General features: G+C 30.2%; 1 protein-coding gene across 2 annotated transcripts in view; it reads left to right on the top strand.

Moving 5' to 3' along the window:
• The window catches only part of LOC106793543 (putative uncharacterized protein DDB_G0274535), a 244,820-nt gene that overhangs the window by 181,214 nt on the left and 39,606 nt on the right, over positions 1–24,000 (top strand). For both annotated transcript variants that reach the window (XM_014760557.1, XM_014760556.1), the window contains 4 exons: positions 5,981–6,209; positions 17,092–18,548; positions 21,246–21,340; positions 21,910–22,028. In XM_014760557.1, the coding sequence (XP_014616043.1) occupies positions 6,107–6,209; positions 17,092–18,548; positions 21,246–21,340; positions 21,910–22,028 (1,774 nt within the window). In that variant the 5' untranslated portion in view covers positions 5,981–6,106. The remainder of the gene's footprint in view (positions 1–5,980; positions 6,210–17,091; positions 18,549–21,245; positions 21,341–21,909; positions 22,029–24,000) is intronic.

Here is a 24,000-nt window from a genome sequence, read left to right as displayed (position 1 = left end):
CTCTCACATCGGCCATGAAGAAAGTAAGTACAAACGAGAATAGAGTTTAACGGGTTCTTAATTACGCCGGGAGGTAAAAGAGAAAGAGAAAGAAAGTACCGTTGAAGCAAACTTCATATTTTACATCTTATTCTCACCATTCGAAATATCTTAGAGGTGTCTACACAAACTCTCATACAATTAATATTTTAATTCAGAATTTCAAATTAATTAATTGTTAATTACACATATTGTTTAATTTTAGTTTCATGCATACAAAAGAAAAAGAAAAAAAAGAAATACATTTCTTAATATTAATTAATTATTTCCAATAATTATTATTCGAGCCAATTACAAAATTTGTACAAATTTGATGCTTGACTATTCATATTTATAAATCAAACTACTTAATATAATTAAACGATAAACATTTACATTTTTATTGCAATATATGTTAAATTATTACAATAAAATAACTATATATATATAAATTTAAGGCAATAATAATAAGATCAGTAAGAAAATGTCTAAGATTGTGAATTAAGAAGCCAAGGATTATAATGAGAAATTCATAAGAGAAAATCTATATTTCTATGGTTTGCTATAAAGCAATGATTAATTATTACGAGTAAGCGATTCTCAGAAATCTGTTTGCCCGGCTTTGCCCCTAAGTAAGTAATTTACATTAGGAAATGTTATAGGAGAGGTGCACCATCAAATGCACGCACCAAATGCAGTTGCATGTTATAGTTAGATGACTGAATATCTATGTACAAATATATATATTATTACATATTATGCAATATATATTATATTTTATATATTATATATATATATATATATACAATATATAGTATATAACACATATATAGAAGGAGAATTCTGTTCGCAGCAGTGATCAATCAGGTTTATTCGTTCGCTCGCTTGCCTGTTCGTTTGCACGACCAATAGGAATTACTATCAACGTGAGGAAGAGTAGGGGTGGTATTTAAGCTACCTCTCATAACTTGTTACTAAGTTTCAAATCGAATCGTCTTAAGTAATATCTCTATCAAGACAACTTGCACATTTCGATCTCTCTCTCTATCTCTATCTCTTTCTCTGTATAATTAATATACAAATACGTATATATATATTAATTATTGGTTTCCTATAGATACGTGTATTTGAAATATTATTTATTAATATAGAAAGGAGAGAGAAATTCTCTCGATGAAATTCCATTGAGATCTACTAATGAGATAGAAGATAATTAACTATGACTAAACAATGCTACTAACAGTCAGTGCATCCTGTCTTAAGTAATAACTCAACTAAGACAAATTGCACATTTCCATGAATCTCTCTCTCTCTCTCACACACACACATATATATATACACATTCACTCTATCTTATTCATGTACATATGTAATTATTATTAGTTCCCTATAGGTACGTGTTTGACATTTGTTAACATCGAAAGGAACGAAATTCCATTGAGATCTAACTAATGAAATAGAAATCGTTACACAAGATAATTTACTATGATATAATAGTGTATTTCATCTTAACACATTTATTTATTGACGTTCTAGTTAAAGATTTTATTTTATCTTGGCAGTGTTTATTGGCCGGTATTCTATTTTGATTGTATTTTTTTTTCTCTGAAAAAATTGTCGATAAAATTCAATCTAGATCTATTAATGAGAAGTAATCTATAATTGTGAGATAATTTATATCTACAATTAAACAAACACGTATAAATAATCGTATTTCATTTTATATGATACAATAATTGAACGAAAACAAGTTGTACATTTTGAAATTCGTTTATCTGTTTCATGCACAAATGAATATACATAATTATTAAATGGAATTTATTACTATCAAAAGGATAGTGAAATTCACGATGAAATTCTATCGAGAACTACCGATGCAAGAGAAACCATAAATAGGATAATTCCACCATAACCAAACAACGAATATTACCGTGCATATTCTGTCTTAAGTAATATCTTTACCAATACAAACAACATTTCAATAGTATTTCTCTCTATCTCCATTTCTATCTATCTTTCCTCTACAACACACGAACACACATTTGTATATATATATACATAGATATCAATTATCGGTTTCCCATGCATACTCGAAATTGTATTTGTTAGCATCGAAAATAGAGAAATTCTGTCGATGAAATTTCATCGAGATCAACTAATGAGAGAGAAACCATTAATGCGATAGTTTACCATGTTCAAACAACGAGTATTACTAAGTGTATTCATGTATTAGTATAGTTTCACATCGTAGAAATAATTGATTATGTATACACGAAATAATATATATATGTATATGCGTGTATATCCTTATGGAAAATATTCTTAGAGAAGAAAATGAATTATCGAATGTTTTTATGAAATAGATCATTTTATCTAACGTAAAAAGATTAAGTACATGTTTCCTTTACATTAATAAAATATATATACACACTTATACTTGATCTTATGTAACATAAGTGAATGCGAGATGTGTGTGTGTGTGTGTTTGTATGTGAGAAAGAAAGAAGAGAGAGAGAGAGAGAGAGAGAGAAATAGATAATCGTTGTAATCGTCTAATGTAGAAATTGAAATTCGCTAATCAATGAATTCAGAGAATATATTCACACAATCGTGTTTCAAATATTGTTCCATAACGAGAACAAGCTTCCTTTCGCAAACAACTTAATGAGATAGCTTCTCAGTTCTATTCGATTTAACAAGAATCAAAGCCCGACAACAGCTATGTATCGTGTCTGCAAATTTGCGATTAATATGTCTAGTATTATTATAAGATTCTACAATTTATTATATCATCAAACAAATTTGAATTGTATTTAATAACATTGATGGAGTGTTGATTAAAAAAATTGTATTGTATTATAATAGTTACGCTATGAAATAATGATAGCATTGATTGACGTATGTTGATATGCACACAAATGCATTAAATATATTTGATAAAAATTTATTATTCTGAAATATCATGACACTTTTAAATATTCGGAAAAAACATTAACTTAATGATAGAATATCGATGTAAAAATTGTATAAAAATATTTATACTATAATAACAATGATAACATTGATTGATTTCAATTAATATGTACGTATGTATAAAGTGAATCGATATTGGAAATACATGCTGAACACATGTCGGTGCTCGGTGCTAAATTTCTAATAAAATATTGTAATCCTGATAAATCCATATCTCTATTAAGTGTTATAAAAATAATATCAATTTAACTATAGATTATTGATAAAAATAATTTGTCAATAATGTTTCTACGGTAAATTAATAATAATAATAATAGACAGAGAGATTGATAAAATAATTATTGATTGAAATGAAATCTTTTGAGTAAGATATACGTGGAAAATTTATTAATATCGGAACACATGCGAATATATATGCGTACGTAATAGAGCCGACAGGTGTATCTGACATTTATTGGGCAGCTAACGTGTATTTAATCAGTCTTGGAATTGGATATCTTCCTGAATAAGCTCGATCTTGAAATTCGTGAAGCATGGTTAGGAATCACAGTGAGTGTGTGTGTGTGTTCAAGAACGTTTGAATTTGCACATTTCGCGGTATGTACAATCGTCGTGCATCGTAGTTGCACTAACAGCAATAGCAATAGCAACGGCAACAGCAGTTAAACGAAGAAACAAGTTTAACACTGTACACGCGTTCTAGGTTATTCTCTAGCCTAGGAAATTCGTACCTATGTATAATTACACGTCTGATTAAACATTATAATTGGAAGTCCGCTGAGATGTAGAATCGTCCGAAACAACGGATTTCCTCGAGCACGATGGGGGCTACATACAAGCATATGACTCTGTGTCACACGTGTGTTCAACATAGACACTAATACATCTATGCAAAGGATCTCAAGAGAATCCAAATACGCGTCGAGTTTACATTTTCCGCTAACTAGTATTCTTGACAAACTTTCCACAACGTTACAAATTTAAAAAAAAAAAAAAAAAAAGAAAAAGAAAGAAATACAACGATTTAAAAAAAAAAAATAAAAAACATTGAAAATCAAATTTAACAAAAAAAGATTAATTCTATCCCTAAGTTCGATCTTTCTCTTAATTTTTTTCTTTACAATTTATCTCCCATTTATTTCTATTCTTTTTCTTTTTTTGTTCAAATTTTATTTCGTAATAATATAAAAGAAAAAGGCTTTCCAATTTGATTTTTAATTTATGTCGATTTTCGAACAAAGGAGTGTTCACTTTTTCCAATTGGCCAATATGAATCTCTCCTCTATACGAGAATATCAAACACACTCGACGCACATATCTCAATAATTCTGTTTGCAGAACTCCCGTTTTCACGTTGATGGATGTAACGAATACTCAACTTTATTCTATTTACCCTTCTCGCTAAATAAATGTTATTTCGATAATATATCGAGTACGTTAGAATATTAGACAAAATAGACAAATCAAAAATCTATGATTATATTTTATTGTAAAAAAACAAAACAATTATATAATCCTATTAGCGATATTAGTTAATTATAACGATTTGAGGATATAATATATACTGTAATTTCTTTTATACCTTTTTTATGATTAATAATTAAATTTTATATAAATTATTATAGATTATCGTAAAATAAAAAATTGTATGTTTAAAGAAAAATTATATTAACTTATTAACGTGAAATCTTAAAGACAAGAGATTGAAAAGGAATCGTATGATTTATTCGCACTTAAATCAAATAATCAAAATTGAGTGGTGGTTTTCCCATCATGGTTCGTTAGAAATTAACAAATTATGGCATGGGTACAAAGGCAATCGTTTTGGCCCGATGACTTCGGCAAACCACACGTACTCTCTCGGAACATGACAGGAAATCCAATTGAATAGAGAGCTGTGATTAGCGAATGGAAATGGTTCGTATGCATAGCAAACACCCTTCAACCGGTACTATCTCTATGGGAACTCGTTATAGATTCAATGCTAACCGAGAGAGAGAGAGAGAGAGAGAGAGAGAGAAAGAGAAAGAACTTTCACATGCATGGACCTTTTTGCTGTGAAAACTTTCCACCGCTTGATGTTTTCCTCGAATAAAAACTTCAAATTCGTTAAATCGAATACGCTGCGTAGTCGTTTATAACCATGACGTTTACGATATCCCATGAAATACAAGAAAAATATATTCCATTAGATTAAATTTTATTTATATTTTATAAATAAATTGACACCAATTGTGCGTATTATTTCTAAACGTATAACAATTGAACCGTTATCATTGATAAACCCGTTTGAATGATGTCGAACCATCAAAAATGTAACTTACGAATCACAGATGAGAAAGTTTTTCTTCCAAATGTTTCAATATCGCTCTATACTAGCGCGTTTTCGATATTTATCTTGTTCTTTTCGCGGAACCACTTCGTTATCGTTACATGCAGTGACTGTGTACAATTTAATTTATCAATTTCAACGGCTAACTATGTAGTACACGTTACCTATCTTTCTCTACAGTTTCATTATTTCTCTCTCTCTCTCTCTCTCTCTCTCTCTCTCTCTCTCTCTTTCTTTCTTTCTTTCACGCGGGCACGCTCACGTTTGCACGTTCTTTCACCCATTCAATGGGAAAAATTATTCTACCGTGGTTTCGTTTACAATGAAATAAAATGCAGGCGTGCCAGTTATGCGCAGATCTCTCTTTATCTCTCTCTCTCTCTCTCTCTCTCTCTCTCTCCGTAATTTTCAATTAATATCACAAAACACGTAACAATGCTGTCGCTCGTAAACAACCTTATCGTACGTACGAGAATTAACCGTAAAAACGCGTAAAAGATATTACAATTATTTTTCTATAATAATATCATTTTGTGATATTCAATATATTCTAGTTTTTTTTTTTTTAAGATTACATAGAAATATAAATATCGAAAATATTTGTAACTCTTGTATCGAAATGGAAATTAATTATTGTTTTTTTATTTTGTGTTTCAGAAAAAAGACGAAGAGAATGGAGCAAGTTCCTGAAGGTTGAGTGAGGACGATATTGTATTAAAGGAAGAAAGATTGAAAGAAAGAAAGAGAGAGAGAGAGAAAGAGTGAGAGAGAGAGAAAACACGAATGAGAGGATCATCGATAATGACAAGTTGGATAATGCAGCCGAACGCTTCAATTCTCGGCATAATCGCCATCATTTTCATCATGATCACTGCCACGGCATCAGGTATACATTTAATTTGAATTTTGGAATAAAAATAATTTGATCGTTATCCGTTAATTGTTTCCAAATTATTATACAATTTTATTTACGTAGCTACCTTATATATGTATGTATATCTGCTCCACACACACACACACACACACAATTTAATTTTATTATTAATATTTATATTATATTTATCATATGAGAGAATTACCGCTAACGTTTGATTTTTAATTCGCGATTTTCAAAATGTATCGTAAATAATTTTTCTTTTAACGATCGCAACATTTAATATCGTCGAATAATTTTGTGTACATAACTTTTTATTATCGGATTTCTTTTACGCGTACAATTTTAATTTTATTAACAAATTCGTTGATACTCAGTGTCCGAGAGAAATTGTTATTCATAATTTTCATATTTATATTGCACGTATTTATTTATTTTTTTTTTCTTCTTTTTCTTTTTTTTTTGAGAGAGAGAGAGAGAGAGAGAAGGGAGAAGAAGAGCTTATATCTCATCTAAAATCAAAGAGCATAAACGGTTAAAATCTCTAATAACAGATCCAGCCAGAAATTCCGCATGATTCTTGGAATTAACACGAACAGATACAAGAGAGAGAAAACACATTGTAGAATCTCGCATAATAGTAGACTTTCTCGAAATTGTCCTTTCTCACGTTTTGATAATCCTGTACGTTGTTAGAGCATTTACGTGTTTAAGCGTTTCCAAGAGAGTTCCAGGTAAACACATGCTTGCACTCGAAGCTTATTGCTTAACACGTTAAACGTTTATATTATATATTCTTTATTCGAATTTAATTCGTATGACTTATTTTTAATATCATATAGTTTTTCATTTATACATATTTTTTTCGTAATAAAATATTCTAACTCCAAGTTATAACTCGAAGTTTATCTCGTTCGAATCAATTGTTTTTTTTTAATCATTTTCGTTATACGCGAAACAATTGCATATTTATTTTATTTACGTAAAATATATTTATATATTCAAAAGATTTGTTAATAAACGTATTGTCAAATTTTAAGCGAAACGAAATAATTGTCAAACAAAATTTGATCTTTAAAATCATTTACAAAACTTTTGACATGACTCACGTCTAACGTATTGTTTTACTTAATTAAATTTAAATTATTCTGTGATACGTGAAATAAATCAAATTTATATTCTTTAACAACGTGCAATATATTTTAAAGAAATTGAACATATGTATCAACAAATTTTACGTAACGAGGGATATAATTATTAACATAAATGATTTTATTTTTAAAATCATTGAAAAATTATGGACAAACGTTTATTCCTTCGATTTAATTTAGATTATTCTGCAATAAAAAAAAAAATATAAGATTAATTTATTATAAATGTTAAATATATTCGTAAGAATACGAATAGATGTAGCCACAAAATTTAACGTCTGATTTCACATTAAAGCAAACACACAATTTTTCAAAAAAATTTTACATTTTCCAGAAACACGTTAACTTGATATGCCTCTTTTATATGTTATATCTTCTCATCGTCCAAGTCATTCCCAATGGAGAATAAAAAGAGAGAGAGAGAAAGAAAGAAAGATGAAGAAAAAGATATGGAACATTGTAGAAACAGGCGGAACGTTATTAGTACTCGTCCGATACATTCCCTTTTCGCATACACTTTAACTAGTCTCGTTTTATCTCCATCGTACTGTCCATTTTCGTCATTTAATGCAGTTCCGAGAGAATCCAACTATACACATATATATATATAAAACATGTACACTACCAGTCAAAAGTTTGAAAATCCCAACGTTAAATTCCAAGAGAAACAGAGGATATTTACAAAAAAAAAAATAAGAAGAATGAATACAACTTCATACGAACCAAGGTAAATTTATTTGTCACAAACAACACACGAATATGACGTTTTACACTTTCCATTATTTTTTTGTATTTACGAACCAATGTATTTTCGTCCTTTCAAACGAATTTCCTTTTCAATCAAAAATAAATATACCACATTTATTTTTTTAATAACAGTCTGTCATATTTCGCGCGTATCCTAATACAATGAATTTTTCAAATATTTTTCTATGCTTCTTACGGAAGTTTATTCTGAGTATTTTATATATTTCAGAATGATTATATTGAATAATTATTCATAATTTTGACAAAAATCAACAAGGAATTACAAACTTTTGTACGAAAGTGTATATGTAACTTAGAATCAGGAGTATCTATACACTAATTTCCTCCCCCGTCCCCGTTCCCATCCCCTCTTTCTCATTCTATCTTTCTCTCCGTCCGTCTGTCAGTCTTTCTCTTTATCTTTCTCTTATTTCTACGAAAAACCTAATTCTTCGTCGTACGTAGCAGCGAGTAACGCTTGTAATTCGTTCCCTCTCATTCTCATTTAAAACTCCCAGTAACCTCATCTTCACGTTCATTTACATCGTCCGTGATTTCGAAAGTATCCTACTTGCCGCGATTCAACTCAACTTTATCTACCAACGTTACATTTCTCTCGGATTTATTCTTATCTCATTTATTTTACACTTTGATATTCTCTTTTGACGCATTGTCGTTAATATTAATAAAAAGTTATTTGTTATATTATCTGCGTGTGATTTTATTTATTCATTTTTTTTCTGTTCTTTTTATTACGATAATAATATTTTCGCGTGTTGAAAAAAAAGAAGAGTATTAAATTATTAATTTCATTATAAGAATTATTATCTACATAATATAATATACTGATGTGATAAATCAAAAAAATATGAAATAACAAATAATCATATAGACATTTCGTTTATTATAATATAATTAATGTGAAAATATACTTTATCTATATCGTAAATATTTTTCAACGGATTTTCTTCTTACACAAAATAAAAAACCGATTCATATTTAATTATTAATCGACAAGAGCAATGAATATAAATCATTGTTATATATATATATGAATTAAAAAACATTTTACTCAATTTAAAGTTATTGTCATTCCAATTACGTAACAACGAGATGTTTTAACACATTCAACTATGCACATACACATGTACATACGTATACACGTATACCCAAGTAACGTAATACAACTAATAATAGTTTACAATACCTATATTATCAAGTAAACTTGAGACAAGAACGGAACAGATCTTTTCGGATATCGTGAATTTTAGGAAGGTAGAACGTTTGCTTGTGTCTCCGTTCGTTCAACCCTCATCCCTTCGTCCCTGCATCCCTGCATCCTTGCATCCCTTCTTCCCCCACCTCCCCACACCCTCCCATCTTCGAATCTCCTATCTCATTTCTCCCTGCGGAATATCCTTGGCAAACTTTCATCGAACTATACGAACAACGAAATTATTATACGAGCTTGCTCGAGAACAAAACGATCGATCGGTATGCTGCTAGCTACACGCTTCACTGTATATTACCGACAACCTCCTTCTGCTTTTCATCGAGACGAATAACTACTTTTACTCCCTTTCCATTTTTTTTTCTTTCCATCGTTCAAGCCCCCACACCATATCATCTCTCTTTTTCATCCTTCATTTTGTCTTCTTCTTATACTTTTTCTTTTTATCCCAATCTACACCACTTTTCCACGTCTAAACGCATTTAAACCCCTGAAATTTATTTAATTAAAAGAATAATTGCAAATTTTTGTGAAATGTTTGAAAAGTAATTAGAAAATTATTACGAATTGATTAAGAAATGAAATATTATTAAAATAATATTTTATAATATTATACAATTTTTTTTTATATAATTATTTTATATGTAACGAAAAAAAAACATTCTTTATTATTATTTTATAATGGTATATATATAAATTATTGAAAGTAATTAATAAAAATTAATTCGTGTGAGGGTTGTTGGGAAACATCCCTGTTCTATATATTAATATAACGTACAAGGCTCATGCATATTCAAAAGTAAAGCAAATACGTCAATTAATTCGTTTCTTTTTTTTTCTTTTTATTAAAAGTATGTTCTTGCAGGTTTCAATAGTTCAAAATGGGATAACGTTAAACTTGCTAATTGTTTCAATATATTTACATATTTATACTTGATTGGTTAAAAATTCAAAATATATTTTTCTCAAGTGATTACTATAATCCTCATATTAGATGCTTATCATTTCAAGCAAATACATTTCGTCATCGGTAAATATCCCCATGCAAAGGTTAGTATGTCGTGGATTCACGTGTTAGATTAATCCCATTTCAATCGATCCCGAAGTCATGTTAAATATTACATAACCAACGACAACGATAATTCTCGATCCTTTGAGCTTCGCATAGCAGGGATTTGAAATGATTTTGATCCTAGTTTCGATTAAATTCTATTCATGCGATTAAGTATATACGTTTAGTATGTTTGCTTAAATCCATTTGCGTTAAGAATATTTATCAGACCACCGTGTTACTGTTATAGAATAAATTAAAGTTTCTCAAGATAATATATTTATCAATATTTCCAATGCATACAAATTTTAATATAATCGTTCATTTGATTTATTATTTAATTTTTTATTAATCCTCGAATATATATATATATATAAAAATTTAAAAATGAAAATAATTTTTCGAAAAAACAATTTCAATGATTTATATTTCAAGATTTAATTGTAAATATATAATAATAATTCATAAGTATTGAATAACGTATATATCTCAATGGATAAACAAAAAAATAGGTTTCATTTACGAGAGTAATTTCCTTGTTTGAATGGACAACGTTAATAAAGATTGGCTCGATCATCATTCAGAAATCCTATCTTTTAGGAGAAACATTAGAATTCAGACATACACGATATTATTCACTCGCGTAAATAGCTTGGCCATTGCCAAATATGGTCCTATATATCAGTGAGTCGATGAACGGTGTCGGCTACAAGGACGATCACGTGCGATGATCCTTGATGCGAATCCTGTATTTTAGATGTGCTAATTTACGTTTCGAATAACGTTTCCTAAAATATTTTCCAATCTAAATTATGTTCCGTTAATTCATTAGGATATAATAATGTCAATAAAAAAAATGGACGTATACTTTCATTTAAACTATGTTTCGTTAATTCAGTAGAATATAATAATGTAAAAAAAAAAAAATAAAAATTGATGCATAATTTCATCGAACTATGTGTTCCATTAATTCATTAAAATATAAAAATGTCAATAAAAAAAATGGACGTATAGTTTTATTTAAACTATGTTCCATTAATTCATCAGAATATAATAATTTAACAAAAACACATATTGTGACGTATAGTTTTATACAAAATTACTTATATTTTATATTATAATTGTTTTTTTATGTTAAGAAACACACCTTGGACGATTCACGCGTTACGTGGTGCAAATGATCAAAGTAAAAGATTTTTTATTCTAATAAAATAATATTGTTAAATCATTGCAAGATTATAATATTTTGCTTATATGTTTGAGAACAGGATTGTTTCTTATTCAAAAAAAAAATAGTAACCATCTCGGTCGAAGTCTAATCGATTCTCGTTTGACGATTTGTAACTTCTTATTCGAAATCTCGTACGAATTCTCTGGTAGTCCGTTTGCTACTTTCAGAAATCCTTCTTGCACGAAGGATTGCGTAAGAACGAATATACGATTTTCAAGACAAATGTAGGATCGCTGAAGAATACGAGAGAGGGGAAATAAACTTTCCCTTAAAAACTTTATTCGGGGAAGATTGATCGTAAGTGTGTGTCTGATTTTTTTTTTTCTGTACAAATACTTAAAAACAAAATGAACGTGAGACGATTAATAAAAAGAAAATTATTACTCCAATAAATCTTACAATTAGTAAAAAAAACTCTCGTCAGCTTTTGTATTAGAAAATTGTACGAAACTTTTTTTTCATAAATTAGTTAAATTATTAAATTATACATTTTAACGGTAACATATGTATATCAACATATATAAATTGTGTACTAAGATAGGAAATATATGTTATTAAAATTGAGTATATAAAAATATGTATAATATAGATGTGTATAAGTTCACACACATTTATATTTTTATATATATATAAGATAAGAAATATTGTGATCGATGAAGCAGCGAAGCATGAAAGTCTCAAATATATGGGCGTTGTGACAGGTCCTCGTACAAGTCCATATTTCATCTTGTATTCCTTGGTGCAGCAGCATTTTCCACTCGAATCAACTAAACTAAACAATAACCCGAGTCACGTAGAACGTATCTCACCACCTGTTTTGTCGAAACACGAAGGAGAAAGCCTTTCTCCATAGGTATCACATGCATAAATATGCACTTAGGTTTGATATACTTTCAAGTATATATATATATATATATATATATATATGTGCATACATCGAACATTATAAACGTACTCGTCTGCTTTTATCGCAAGAATATCTTCTACAATCTATAAATAATTAATTATTGTAAATATGTATTAACGAATAAATATACATGCATCAAAGTTTCTAATGGACAAACACCATACTTAAATTACCATCAAAACATTCAATAAGTTCTATACAATTAATCCAACAAACCAAAATTTTTCATTAAACAATATTCCACCATAAACATATTTTACACGTGTCCCGTATATTTATAATATTACTATAACGTTCTCTATTATAATTATTATTATCGTTTCATGTAATTAATTTGTTTGATTTCCTTTATAGCTAAATTCTGTCGTCTCGACTCGTTTTACGTGTTTCCATATATAATGGTTAGCAAGTTGTTCATGTTTCTAATTACTTTAGTTCTATACAATTATCGTTTACTATTTACCATAATACTAAATTCTACTATTCCAAATCATTTTACGGTTTTCTATTTGAGTATCATGTTTCTAACGTTCATAATTAATATATATATATATCTTATCAATATTATATTAATTAAATAATAATAATAATAATAATAATTTATATAACTGATATATAATTAATTATAATATATATATAAACATGTTTATTTGGTGATAATATTTTTTCAAGATAACGAGATAACTATTAACGTTCGAAAATACACGAAAAATGTAGAAAGAATATTGACATGCATATTATTCGAATCGAACCCCATCCTACATGGCCAATTTAAATTCGTTTGGATAGTTAATGTGGGAGAGTGTACGAACGATAGTATTAGTGTTAGTACTATTCGTTCTAGTAATAGTTGGGGGTAACGTTTTACGAGCTCGAAAAGCGAATAAATATTTATCTCTTGAAAATAGGAAAGGTAGTACGTAATAACGGAAGTAACATGCACGTAGCTGGGTATTAAAGCATACCTGATATACATATGCAATCCTCAGGTGTGTAAAATATGTATATAGGACGTAGATTTAATAATAGTAAACACAACACACAAGGAGAGAGAAAGAAAGGGAAAGGGAAAAAGAGAGAGAGAAAGAGAGAGAGAAAGAGAGAGAGAGAGAAAGTTCTACTTGCTAACAAGTTGGAAATAATGTAGCTCGTTTAATTTCGCGTCGATAATGATGTGTTTTTTTTTTCTTCTTTTACTTTTTCTTTTTTTTTATCTTTTTTTCTTTTTTTTTTTTAAACCACACATTTCCTACCTTTAATGCAAATTACAAAATTTAGCTTGCACGAGATAATTATACGAATATTTTTTTCTTTTTTCCCCCTTTTCCTTCGTGAATAAATAAATACGTTCATTATTAATTGCAACCGAGTTAGGTAGAAATTAACACGAATTCTACCAAAAAAAAAAAAAAAAGAAAAAAAAAAACAAATGAGATCTTACGACTCGGTGATTTTTTTATTTTGCACAAAATGACTGAACAAATTTTAAATAAAATCAACTATGTGTCTCTATCTAATTAATAAGCAAAAAATTAAAAAGAAACATTTGAAAATTAAAAAAAAAGAATAATAAATAACATATACGAGAAGTAGAAATAGAATTAAATTATTTTCATTAATTATTTTCTTTTTTAAATAAAAATCTTTAAACTTAAATTTTTACCTATATTAGATCAGATTTAACAATTCCTAAACAAATAAAAGACAATAATCGTATCGACTTATTGAACAAGCCAATAATTTCACATATCGTTGAAAATTGATATCATTCTACGTAACTCGATTCAATCGTAAGATCCTTAAAAGTATTTTATTTGATACGAAACGATACACATAAGTAAATACACACACACACACACACACACATATATATTTATATAGAAATATAAAATAAAGAACGATAAATTATTCCCATGAAATTTTGTATCCCCCGTAATATAATAAAACGCCTTTTAATTTTATTTATCCGAATTTCATCTTGGAAAAGGAAATATTTTAAATGAAAACCATTTTTTAAGCACTCCTCAGAAACAAACACGCAAACAAACATATATATGACGTAAACTATTCGCAATTGTGTTTGAGTTAGTTGGTGGTCTACGTGGATATTAGGGGTGAAAGATGGGAGGGGATGGGGTTGTAGGAGGATGAAAATTGCGGGGTAGAGAGGTCTGGATAAAAGTTTCAGCATTCATTTTCTTATCTGGCTTCTTCTTCCATGCTAACTTCAATCGCGATTGAAACCTTAAATATCTGGAGCGTGTACGCGTACCTCTTCCCCCTACTCTCTTTCTCTCTCTCACTCTCTCTCTCTTGTTTTAAATTATTCCGTTGCCAAGTTCTTCTATTCTTTATTCGCGTTTAAGAAAAGTTGGATAAAAATTTACCGACGAATACAAATCTCTGTACGTTTTTTCTTAATTCTTCTCTTTCAATATCTTCATTTTTTATTATCTTTTTTTTTATCTTTTATTAATGTAAATGAAAATAAACATAAAAAGAGAAAGAGAGAGAGAGAAATGCATCTGGTAAAAATGCAAACGTTCCAGTAGTTTTCTTTAGAATAAAAAAAAATTACATTAGATATATTATTTAGGGATTATCTAGTGATATTTAGAAAATCCTGGTAAAAAAATACGTAATCGTAGGATACCACGTTTGTTTTAGAATCTTTACGCTCAGAATAATTTCGTTTAATCGAAATGCAACGAACTTTATGACTTTCTTATTCTCTTAGTATAGGTATTTGATAGTACAATGATCTGTCTCTTGCACTTATCGATTCTACACTGGCTCTCCAAATACCACCAGTTTTCTTCGATTATATCTCAAAAACGTACTTACGTTATAAGAAATAGTCAAGCGTGTTGAGAAGGTGCATATATGCATAAATGCATGTATCCAAGTATGTATGTATGTATATATGTATGTATGTATGTTGGATAGGTACACTGTGGGCGAAAGATTTATTCCGGTTTACCAGAAACTCAATGGGTACATTTGCAAGACGATGAAAGGTCGCTCGTTCCTACTAGCTGTAGTAAACCTGTACGTTTACATTTTTCTTCCCTTTTTTTTTTTTTTTTCTTTTTTATTTCTTGTCCAAATATCGACATTTCTTCTTCTTCTTCTTTACCTCCTTCCCAACCCCGTTTGAGAAATAAATCGAAATACCTTTGCCGTGCAATATCCTTGGTGTACTATTCTTTTTTTTTTTTATCTTCTTTTTTTTTTTTCTTTTCTTGAAGAAAAAAGCAAAATACCCGAATGGAAATCGAGAAATCGAGCTGGTTTACTTTTATACGTATAAACTAATATTACGTACACATTTTTAACTTTCCTTTTTTTCTCACGATTTATTAATTCAACATAATATAATATTGATATAAGTCACAAAGGGAATTTTGGACGGTTGTTAAATCTTATGAACAATTTATTTTGAACCAGTTGTACGTTTCGTCTCTTACTGGGGACTTCATCAGCAACTAACAAATTTTTTTATTATGACTTGTTAATATATATAAAACATTACAATAAATTACAATAATTTTTTTTTTCTTTTTTTTTTTTTTACCTCGATCTTTACAGTTCACGTGTCAATATACATATTATCTTTCTTTCAGAGTCATACATTTTAATAATACTTAACATATTACAATACAATTTATTCCTAAACATCTTATCTTATCACACGTAATCAAATACTGATTCTATCTAGACTAGTGTTTAATAATCTAGGTATCTTCAATATTATGATGTCCTTTATTTGTGTGTCCTGTTATGATAATTGAATTTTAAAATTTCATTATAGATGTTGTTTAAGACTTATATTAATAATATTTATTTATGGACAAGAATATTGATAATTAAATAATATAATATCTTTAATATAATAGAGAACTTTTATATGAGACGAGAAATATTATTTTTTTATTGTGGATTAAAACAACATTCTGAAAAGTCTTTCGTTTAATTATTAATATATAATAACTAAGAAATATTAAAAAGAATACAAAAATTTACAAGTTCTTTTCATTTTTCCGAAAATTAGGAAGAACAACATTTTATTTATATTATATATGATCTTAGATAGGTGAAAAATTGTCCTTTCGATGTCACGGGGGGAGGAAAAGAAAAAAAAAATGAAGTAGTCAAGAAATGAAAAGTAGTACTATTCCGAAATCGATCATTTCTCATCCTTCGAAGCGACGACTTCGATCACGAGCAGACATAAAGATCCTCCTGGTAAGGACTTTTTTCCGTTGAACACGTCGAACGAGCTGACATGACGGACGAGCAACGGCCATCTCTCTTCTTCTCAACGATTACTCCTTTCACTCACACACACACACACACACACACTTTCACTCACTCACTCATTCACTCAATCACTTTCGTTCTCTTTTTCTCTCTGATTCTTTCTATCTGTCTATAAATCTGTCTGTCTCACTTTTCGGCCACTAGCCAGCCACTCCTCCTCTCCCCCCCCCCAAACGTACAATAAGAATTTAAGAGAAATAGAAGAATAATCTAGCTGTTTACTCCGATATCTCTCTTTCTCTTTTTCTATTTGCAGAAGCCGAGAACGGTGGCGCCATTGGTCTTGATATCAATCATCCTGAAGCCAGGAACACGGATGAGGATCATCGACACTTTCCGGGTAACGTCAGGAATACGAGGAATAACAACAGCAACAACAATAGTAATAACAACAATAACAACAATAATAATACTAAGGAGAACAATTTGACTGGAAATAAAATAAATGTTAATCCGACGATAAGTTTATCATATCCAAAGAAAAAGAGAAAATTGGAATTAACAACGTTATCCATTACGATGACAACTATCGTTGACAGGAATAATAATAATAATAATAATAATAATAATAATAATAATAATACAGGAGATATAAAGAGAATTGACATTCTCGAAGACGAGAATATCGAGTCGAGAATTCAAAGGTACGAAAACAAAGGGCAACAACCTATAGTTAGAATTCAGGATGATCTAACACAGGATTCAGGGTTGACGATCACTCCACTGAGATCACGTCAAAGGGTACCAAATGACGTCACTACGTCCAGGGATTTGTCGATAGTTGGTTCAAGCGTCGAAAGCCGTACGGAAACCAATGTCACAGTTAAGGCTACGTTCCTGGAAGTTCCTCGACAGGTTCCCTCGACTAGTAGTAGGAGTAATAGTAGTAGTAATAGTGGTGATAGTGGTGGTAGTAATAGTAGCACCAGCAACAGGAACGACGTCGAGTCATCGTCGTCCTCATCCTCATCCTCGTCCTCGTCCTCGTCTTTGTCCTTGTCCTTGTCCTCTTCGAGTAACGTCAAATCGAACGAGCTTCATCGATCTTCAGGTTTACAATTACGTTTAGAGAACGAGCTTGATCAAGAACACGATCAGGGACGTTTGGAATCATTTACCGTACGTACGATCGATTCACCGGTATCGATACTTCGTGTTACCGAATCTGTCGAACGCAAGGATCTGAATGACATCAAAGCTATATCCTTTCAAGTTCCAAAGCCAGAATTACTAGAAGAAAAAGAAGAAAAAAAAGAAGATGAAGATGAAGAAGAAGAAACAAACGATAACGAGAAAGTACACGACCGGTTGTCAGACACTTATGGTAAATCTGTTCGAAGTAATGTACCCGGTGGTTCAATGGGAATCGACAATCCTATTAAAATGCCCACCGAAACTAGGAAGGAACGTCCTAGAATGATGAACGAGCTATTGATACCTGCCAACGAGAAATCGACCAAAGCTTTCTACGAGATCAAACCATCGGTTAAAACCGAAATTGAAAGAGTTAATGATATTATTCGTAATCAATCGATATTTACTACAACTTCTAAGACTATGTCGGGTGGAAAATTTGTTTTACAGAGCCTTGAAAGTGCTATAGGGAAATTTGGACCGTATTTTATTGACGGTGATCAAGAGATTAATGTAACTGCTAGGATCGGTAGTACTGTTAGCCTTGACTGCAAGATCGGCTTGCTTGGTGATAAACAGGTAAGAATTTCATTATTTTTCATATTTCTCAAATATATATATATAAATATCCGAACAAAAATATATAATCATATTATATTATCGAAATATTTTTATTGAACATATTTATTAGTATTTTATAATATTCACTTTTAAAATTTATATTATTATATACCTATATATATGTGTAAAATATATAAAAATAGAACAAAAAAAATGATATAACCGTATAGATTAGGCCGATAAAAAGAAAAATATAATCTAACGTTAATATAGAAAGCTTATTACCGAAAGTAAATCCGTCAGCTAAGCTCCAATATCGGAGTGTATGTATATCATTTCCGTTATCAGATTAAACGGTTGTACGCGAATCTATCGAGGTCCGTGTTTCCGTTCTCTCATGCAAATCGCAACTACGTGGGATTCGTGGGCGAACGTTGGCTTCGATCGTGATTAGCCTTAATCGAAACGCGAAAGAACAACGGAACTAATCTACCGAGGTTGCCCAATTCCAGAATCTAGCCACGAATACTGAATGATTTCATTCGTTATATCGTGGAAAGAGAAAGAGATGTATTATAGAACATAAAATGTTTCCGAGGAATTGATAAAAAGTACAAAGATAGGAAAAAAAACACACACACAAACACACTACAAACTCGTAAAATCAAATTCCCCCTCCCCCTCTTCCCGAGAAAAGTTATCCCACATCCGGAGTTTTGTTTTTTATTGAACGATTTTAATACTTTATGTGAAAATATAAAAACTAAATTGCACGTATGTTATATTATATATTTCTATTTTCCTTTTTTATTTAAATAAATATTTATATCTTTTTTTTTTCTTTTTTTTTTTCATTTGATCGAAACACTTTTCAATATTTTATAATCTTTATTTTTTTTTTTTTTCATATTAAAAAATGTGGTCCAACCAATAATTAATAAATCAAAATGTAGGAACGAACGAACGAATGTGAAATAATATAAATGTAAAAGAAAAAATAAATAATAACAATTTAATGTGCGACAAACGATATCGTAATTGAAAACACTTAAATTTAATCCTTATCTCCGTTTCTTTATCTTTTATTTTACGGATATTCGCGTGCACATTTTGTCAGCAAGAAACTTTCCGCATTTCAATCAGTGCCTCTTTTACTAGTGTGTGTGTCTCTCTCTCTCTTTCTCGACTTTGAAAAACCCGAACCCTTATCGTTTATTTTCTCTCTCTCTTTTTCTCTTTTTCTTTTTCTCTTTCTTCCTTCTCTTTCCTTCCTTCTTTTTCTTTTTTTCTCTTTCCCATAGATTCTCGTGGGCCATAGGTACGGTACGAAGTTGCTTGAAATTCCTCAGGGATTCATATTCTTCGGAATACGTAATGTGAAACCGATTGTGGCGTTCGGCCGTGCCAAGGAACGAAAACGAGTGCTTCCGATTCCACCTTGGATATTCGTAATATATATATATATATATAGATTTATATATATATGATATACATACATATATATAAGTATGTAATATTGCTTGATATATATACGAGTATATACGTTTCAAGAATAGCAAATGATTCGAGACTCCTACGAAAACAACAAACTTTATTATGAATCATCCATAGCTTTCTAAAAATGACCCCTATGGTGAAAAAATAAATTAGAAAAAAAATAATATATGTTTTATTAAAAAATAAAAATAAAAATATATATAACCATTTATATACGATAATTATAATAGATCGAATGTTGAAAATTTCATTGACATTGATTAGATCTTAAATTAACTCTTAACGATCAATGATTTTATATTTTTATCTGTACAAATATTAATTTGTACTACTGAAAATACTGTACACACACACGCACGACACATAAAATATAATAAATATGTTTATTTTGATTTAAATATATATATATACAATTTTGATAATTAACTTTCCATGATACGTAATATTAAATCATTTTAAATAATTGTACTTTATTCAAAATTATCGTCACCAGTGTTACTGTAAAATCTAGAGTCTTACTACTGTTACTGCGAAACATTGACTCTTACCACTAAATGATACACCAAAATGTACCGTTGACTTACCCTGCTTAAAATCTGCTCAACCAGGATGAACAGTAATAAAACTAAAAAGATAGAAATCCTTGAAAGTCGGACGATATATGTATCCCGTAGACTAGATTCGAGTCTCGAAAGTGACAGAGTTAAATTCTCAGAGAAGTTGCTTACCTATCCTCCCATGAAACTTTGACCTCGCATATTCTCTCTCTCTCTCTCTCTCTCAACAAGCAAGCAAGCAAGCAACCAACCAAGCACGAGTGTCGAAGACTAATGTCGCGCGGCTGAAAACTAACTTTGTAACTAACGACTCAAACCGTTCCTAGGAAACTCTACTTTTATTCGCTAACGTTTGATAAACTCTAAGTTGTGCCAGGATGATCCTGCTCGCGAGAAACTCTTCTTGTTTCGTTCTATTCACAGAAACGGGACGACTAACCCTTTATTCGAAGAAATATCTTTGTGAACAAGTATTCGAATAATTACGTTCACTTTTATTATGAAATACTAATAATTGTTAGTAATTAATCGTTATCAATTTAAAATCAATTGTAACAAAAAAAATCAACGTTTTCTCTTATATTTTATATCGCATGATATTTATTTTAAAAATGTGTCTATTAAAACAACAATAATCATCTTAATATGAAATGTTTGTTAGGTCACCTGGGTGCAACAACACAAGGATTCCTTTCGATTATTAACCGTTGGCAAAATTCCATATAGCATCGATGAAAGGATCAATCTTCATTTTCGGTAAGTTGGATTCTCTCTCTCTCTCTCTCTCTCTCTCTCATACTTCTAACAATCTTCAAAATATTAAAAGATTATTTCGATTACCACCTTATCGTTATATTCGATTATCCCACTTTTTCTTCTCCTTCTTCTTCTTTTCTTATAAGGGAGAAACAAAAAAACAAAAATATTGATAGACCCATTATTTCGAAGGAAAAAAATTGAATTACACGAAGGGTGAAGGTTATTTATATCGTAATGGGAAAAGCATGATTTTTCTTCTACACCTAACAAAGAAATCATTTCTAATATTTCCTCCTTTTTTTTTCTTTTTATTTTTTCCCTTCTTTATTTTTCTTCCCCTAGTAAAAAATGAAATCGGGGACTTTATGTGCCATGAAAATCAAACGTTCTCGTAAGTTGGTTCACTCGCGACGACAAAACCATCGTCTCGTAGTAACCAAACCAACCACCACAACGATGACGATCCCATTCCGCGTTTGTCGTCTCTCTTTTACTTTCTTTGTCCTCTCTTTCTTTCACTCGACTGAGAAAGGAAATGAAGTTTTCCCTTCTTTTGATTCTACCAGGTACCCAAGTAACTGGAAATTGCAGATCCTGTATGCTTTGCCAAAGGATTCCGGACTATACAAGTGCCAAGTATCTACTCATCCACCTCTTGTGAAAAAAATTAACGTTATCGTCACAGGTAAGAAAAGTAAAAGTTATCTTCCCTAGCTTTTGAACCCGCACCCCCCTCCACCACTCTTTCTTCTTTCTTTTTCATTTTGATTTCTTTTCTTTATTATAACCTCACGTTTCATTTGCGAGTATATTATAGTCTCAGTATAGAAAAAAAAAGATAATTTAATTCAAACTTTAATACACATACATCAACACACGTCTATAATAAATATAATAATAATAATAATAATACGAGATAAGATAATAGTAAAGAAAATTAGCTAAGAAAAGATATGAATTTTCTAATCTACTTTTCACAGAACGTTTCTTATCTTACGTTTATATTTCAAATAAATAAATATCAATTTTGCATTAATAGTAATGCCGAGAAATTACTAACAATGACTGATATCCGGCTTTAACGCTAACATATATATATATATATTATTTATTATCGATACTATTTTATATAACACGAAAAAAAAGAAAACAAATCTTTTCCTTTTTGATCAAAAAAAAAAAAAAGAAAAATCTTAATTAAAAATATATTGAATATTATATATAAATAATATATATCAAACACACATTCTATAGAGTATAAATAATCGTCGATGAAAAAATTAGTCGTTTCCCCTATCTGTATTTAGCTAGTATCAGTGTCGTGTCGCTCTCTAGACGATAAAAGTGAAGTGAAATGAAGTGAAGTTGGGGGGGGGGGGAAAGGGTCAGTAAATCGAAGACAAGAAGGGTAGTAGTCGAAAGGTTTCCACTTGAGAACCACGACAGACATCGGAGACGATGAGACCAGAAGTGGACGATAAAGTATAGACGCATCAATAAGAAAGTGAGAAAACGAAAGAGAGAGACAGAGATAAAAAGAGAGAGAGAGGAAGATGTATGTGTGTATATATAAAACGAAGGTAAATGTATTGGCTCTTTTCTCTCTCTCTCTCTCTCTCTCTCTCTCTCTCTTTCTCTTATTTTCTTTCTCCTTCTACCCTTTCTTTCTCATTCCAATTCGTTCACATCCTTCGTGCGGTCCAATCCCCTTACGTCACCAATTCGGTGCAATGGAAACCCGCATTTCTCCGACTAAAGCACCTCGTGGCCGGTAATCTGATCTGATCCGAAGAGGACCGAACGAAAGGACGACGAACGTTGAACAAAAGCTGCCCGTAAGGGCGAAGTAGGGCAGAACAAACCCGGATAGACCGACATTGTTACACCAGCTTCTTTCTCTCTCTCTCTCTCTCTCTCTCTCTTTCCTCTACTTTTTCTCCCTTCTCTCTGTTTTTCTCTTTCTCTTTCATCCTCTCTCTCTCTCTCTCTTATGTTAGTTTATTCGTGTCATTCTTTTTCTCACTCATTTTCTCTCTCTCTCTCTCTCTCTTTTCCTTTCCTTAAAGCTCTACTATTTCTCACTCCTTTTATTTCCTTCTCTTTCTCTCCTTTTCTATTCCTCTCACTAATTTTCTCTCTCTCTCTGTTTCTGTCTTTCTCTTTCTCTTCCTTCGATCTGACCTCATGTCGTTGGAATTTCTTTGATCGTTGACCTCGTCGTCCAGTAGTTTCCTATCTCCTTTTCTCTTTCTCATTCTCATTCTCATTCTCTCTCTTTCTCTATTCCTTTTCTAACCCCTTTACCTTCAGTCTGATGAGTACCACAAACCAATTCAACGACCATCCTTCCTGCTTTCCAATCCAACTTCTTTTAATAGTCACCATATCTTCAAATTAATATTCGATATCAATAAAGAATTGTTCTCTATCTCTTTGTAATGTCGAGAATTTTTCATATTTTTTTATGAATATTACTTTTTAATATCTGTAAATAAAATATCTTTCCTTTTTTTATTTTAATTTTCGTATATAAAATATATTTTATTGCCTGACATTACTTATATTACAAAAATAGATTCATCAAAATTGATTAATCTATAAATTTGACCAATAAGTCAATATGAATACTTTCTGTTTTTTTTTTTTTTTTTTTTTTT

Source organism: Polistes canadensis, unplaced genomic scaffold, assembly GCF_001313835.1.
Source record: "Polistes canadensis isolate GaletaPanama2010 unplaced genomic scaffold, ASM131383v1 scaffold_15, whole genome shotgun sequence".
Lineage (NCBI taxonomy): Eukaryota > Metazoa > Arthropoda > Insecta > Hymenoptera > Vespidae > Polistes > Polistes canadensis.
This window is presented reverse-complemented; position numbering and strand designations above follow the sequence as displayed.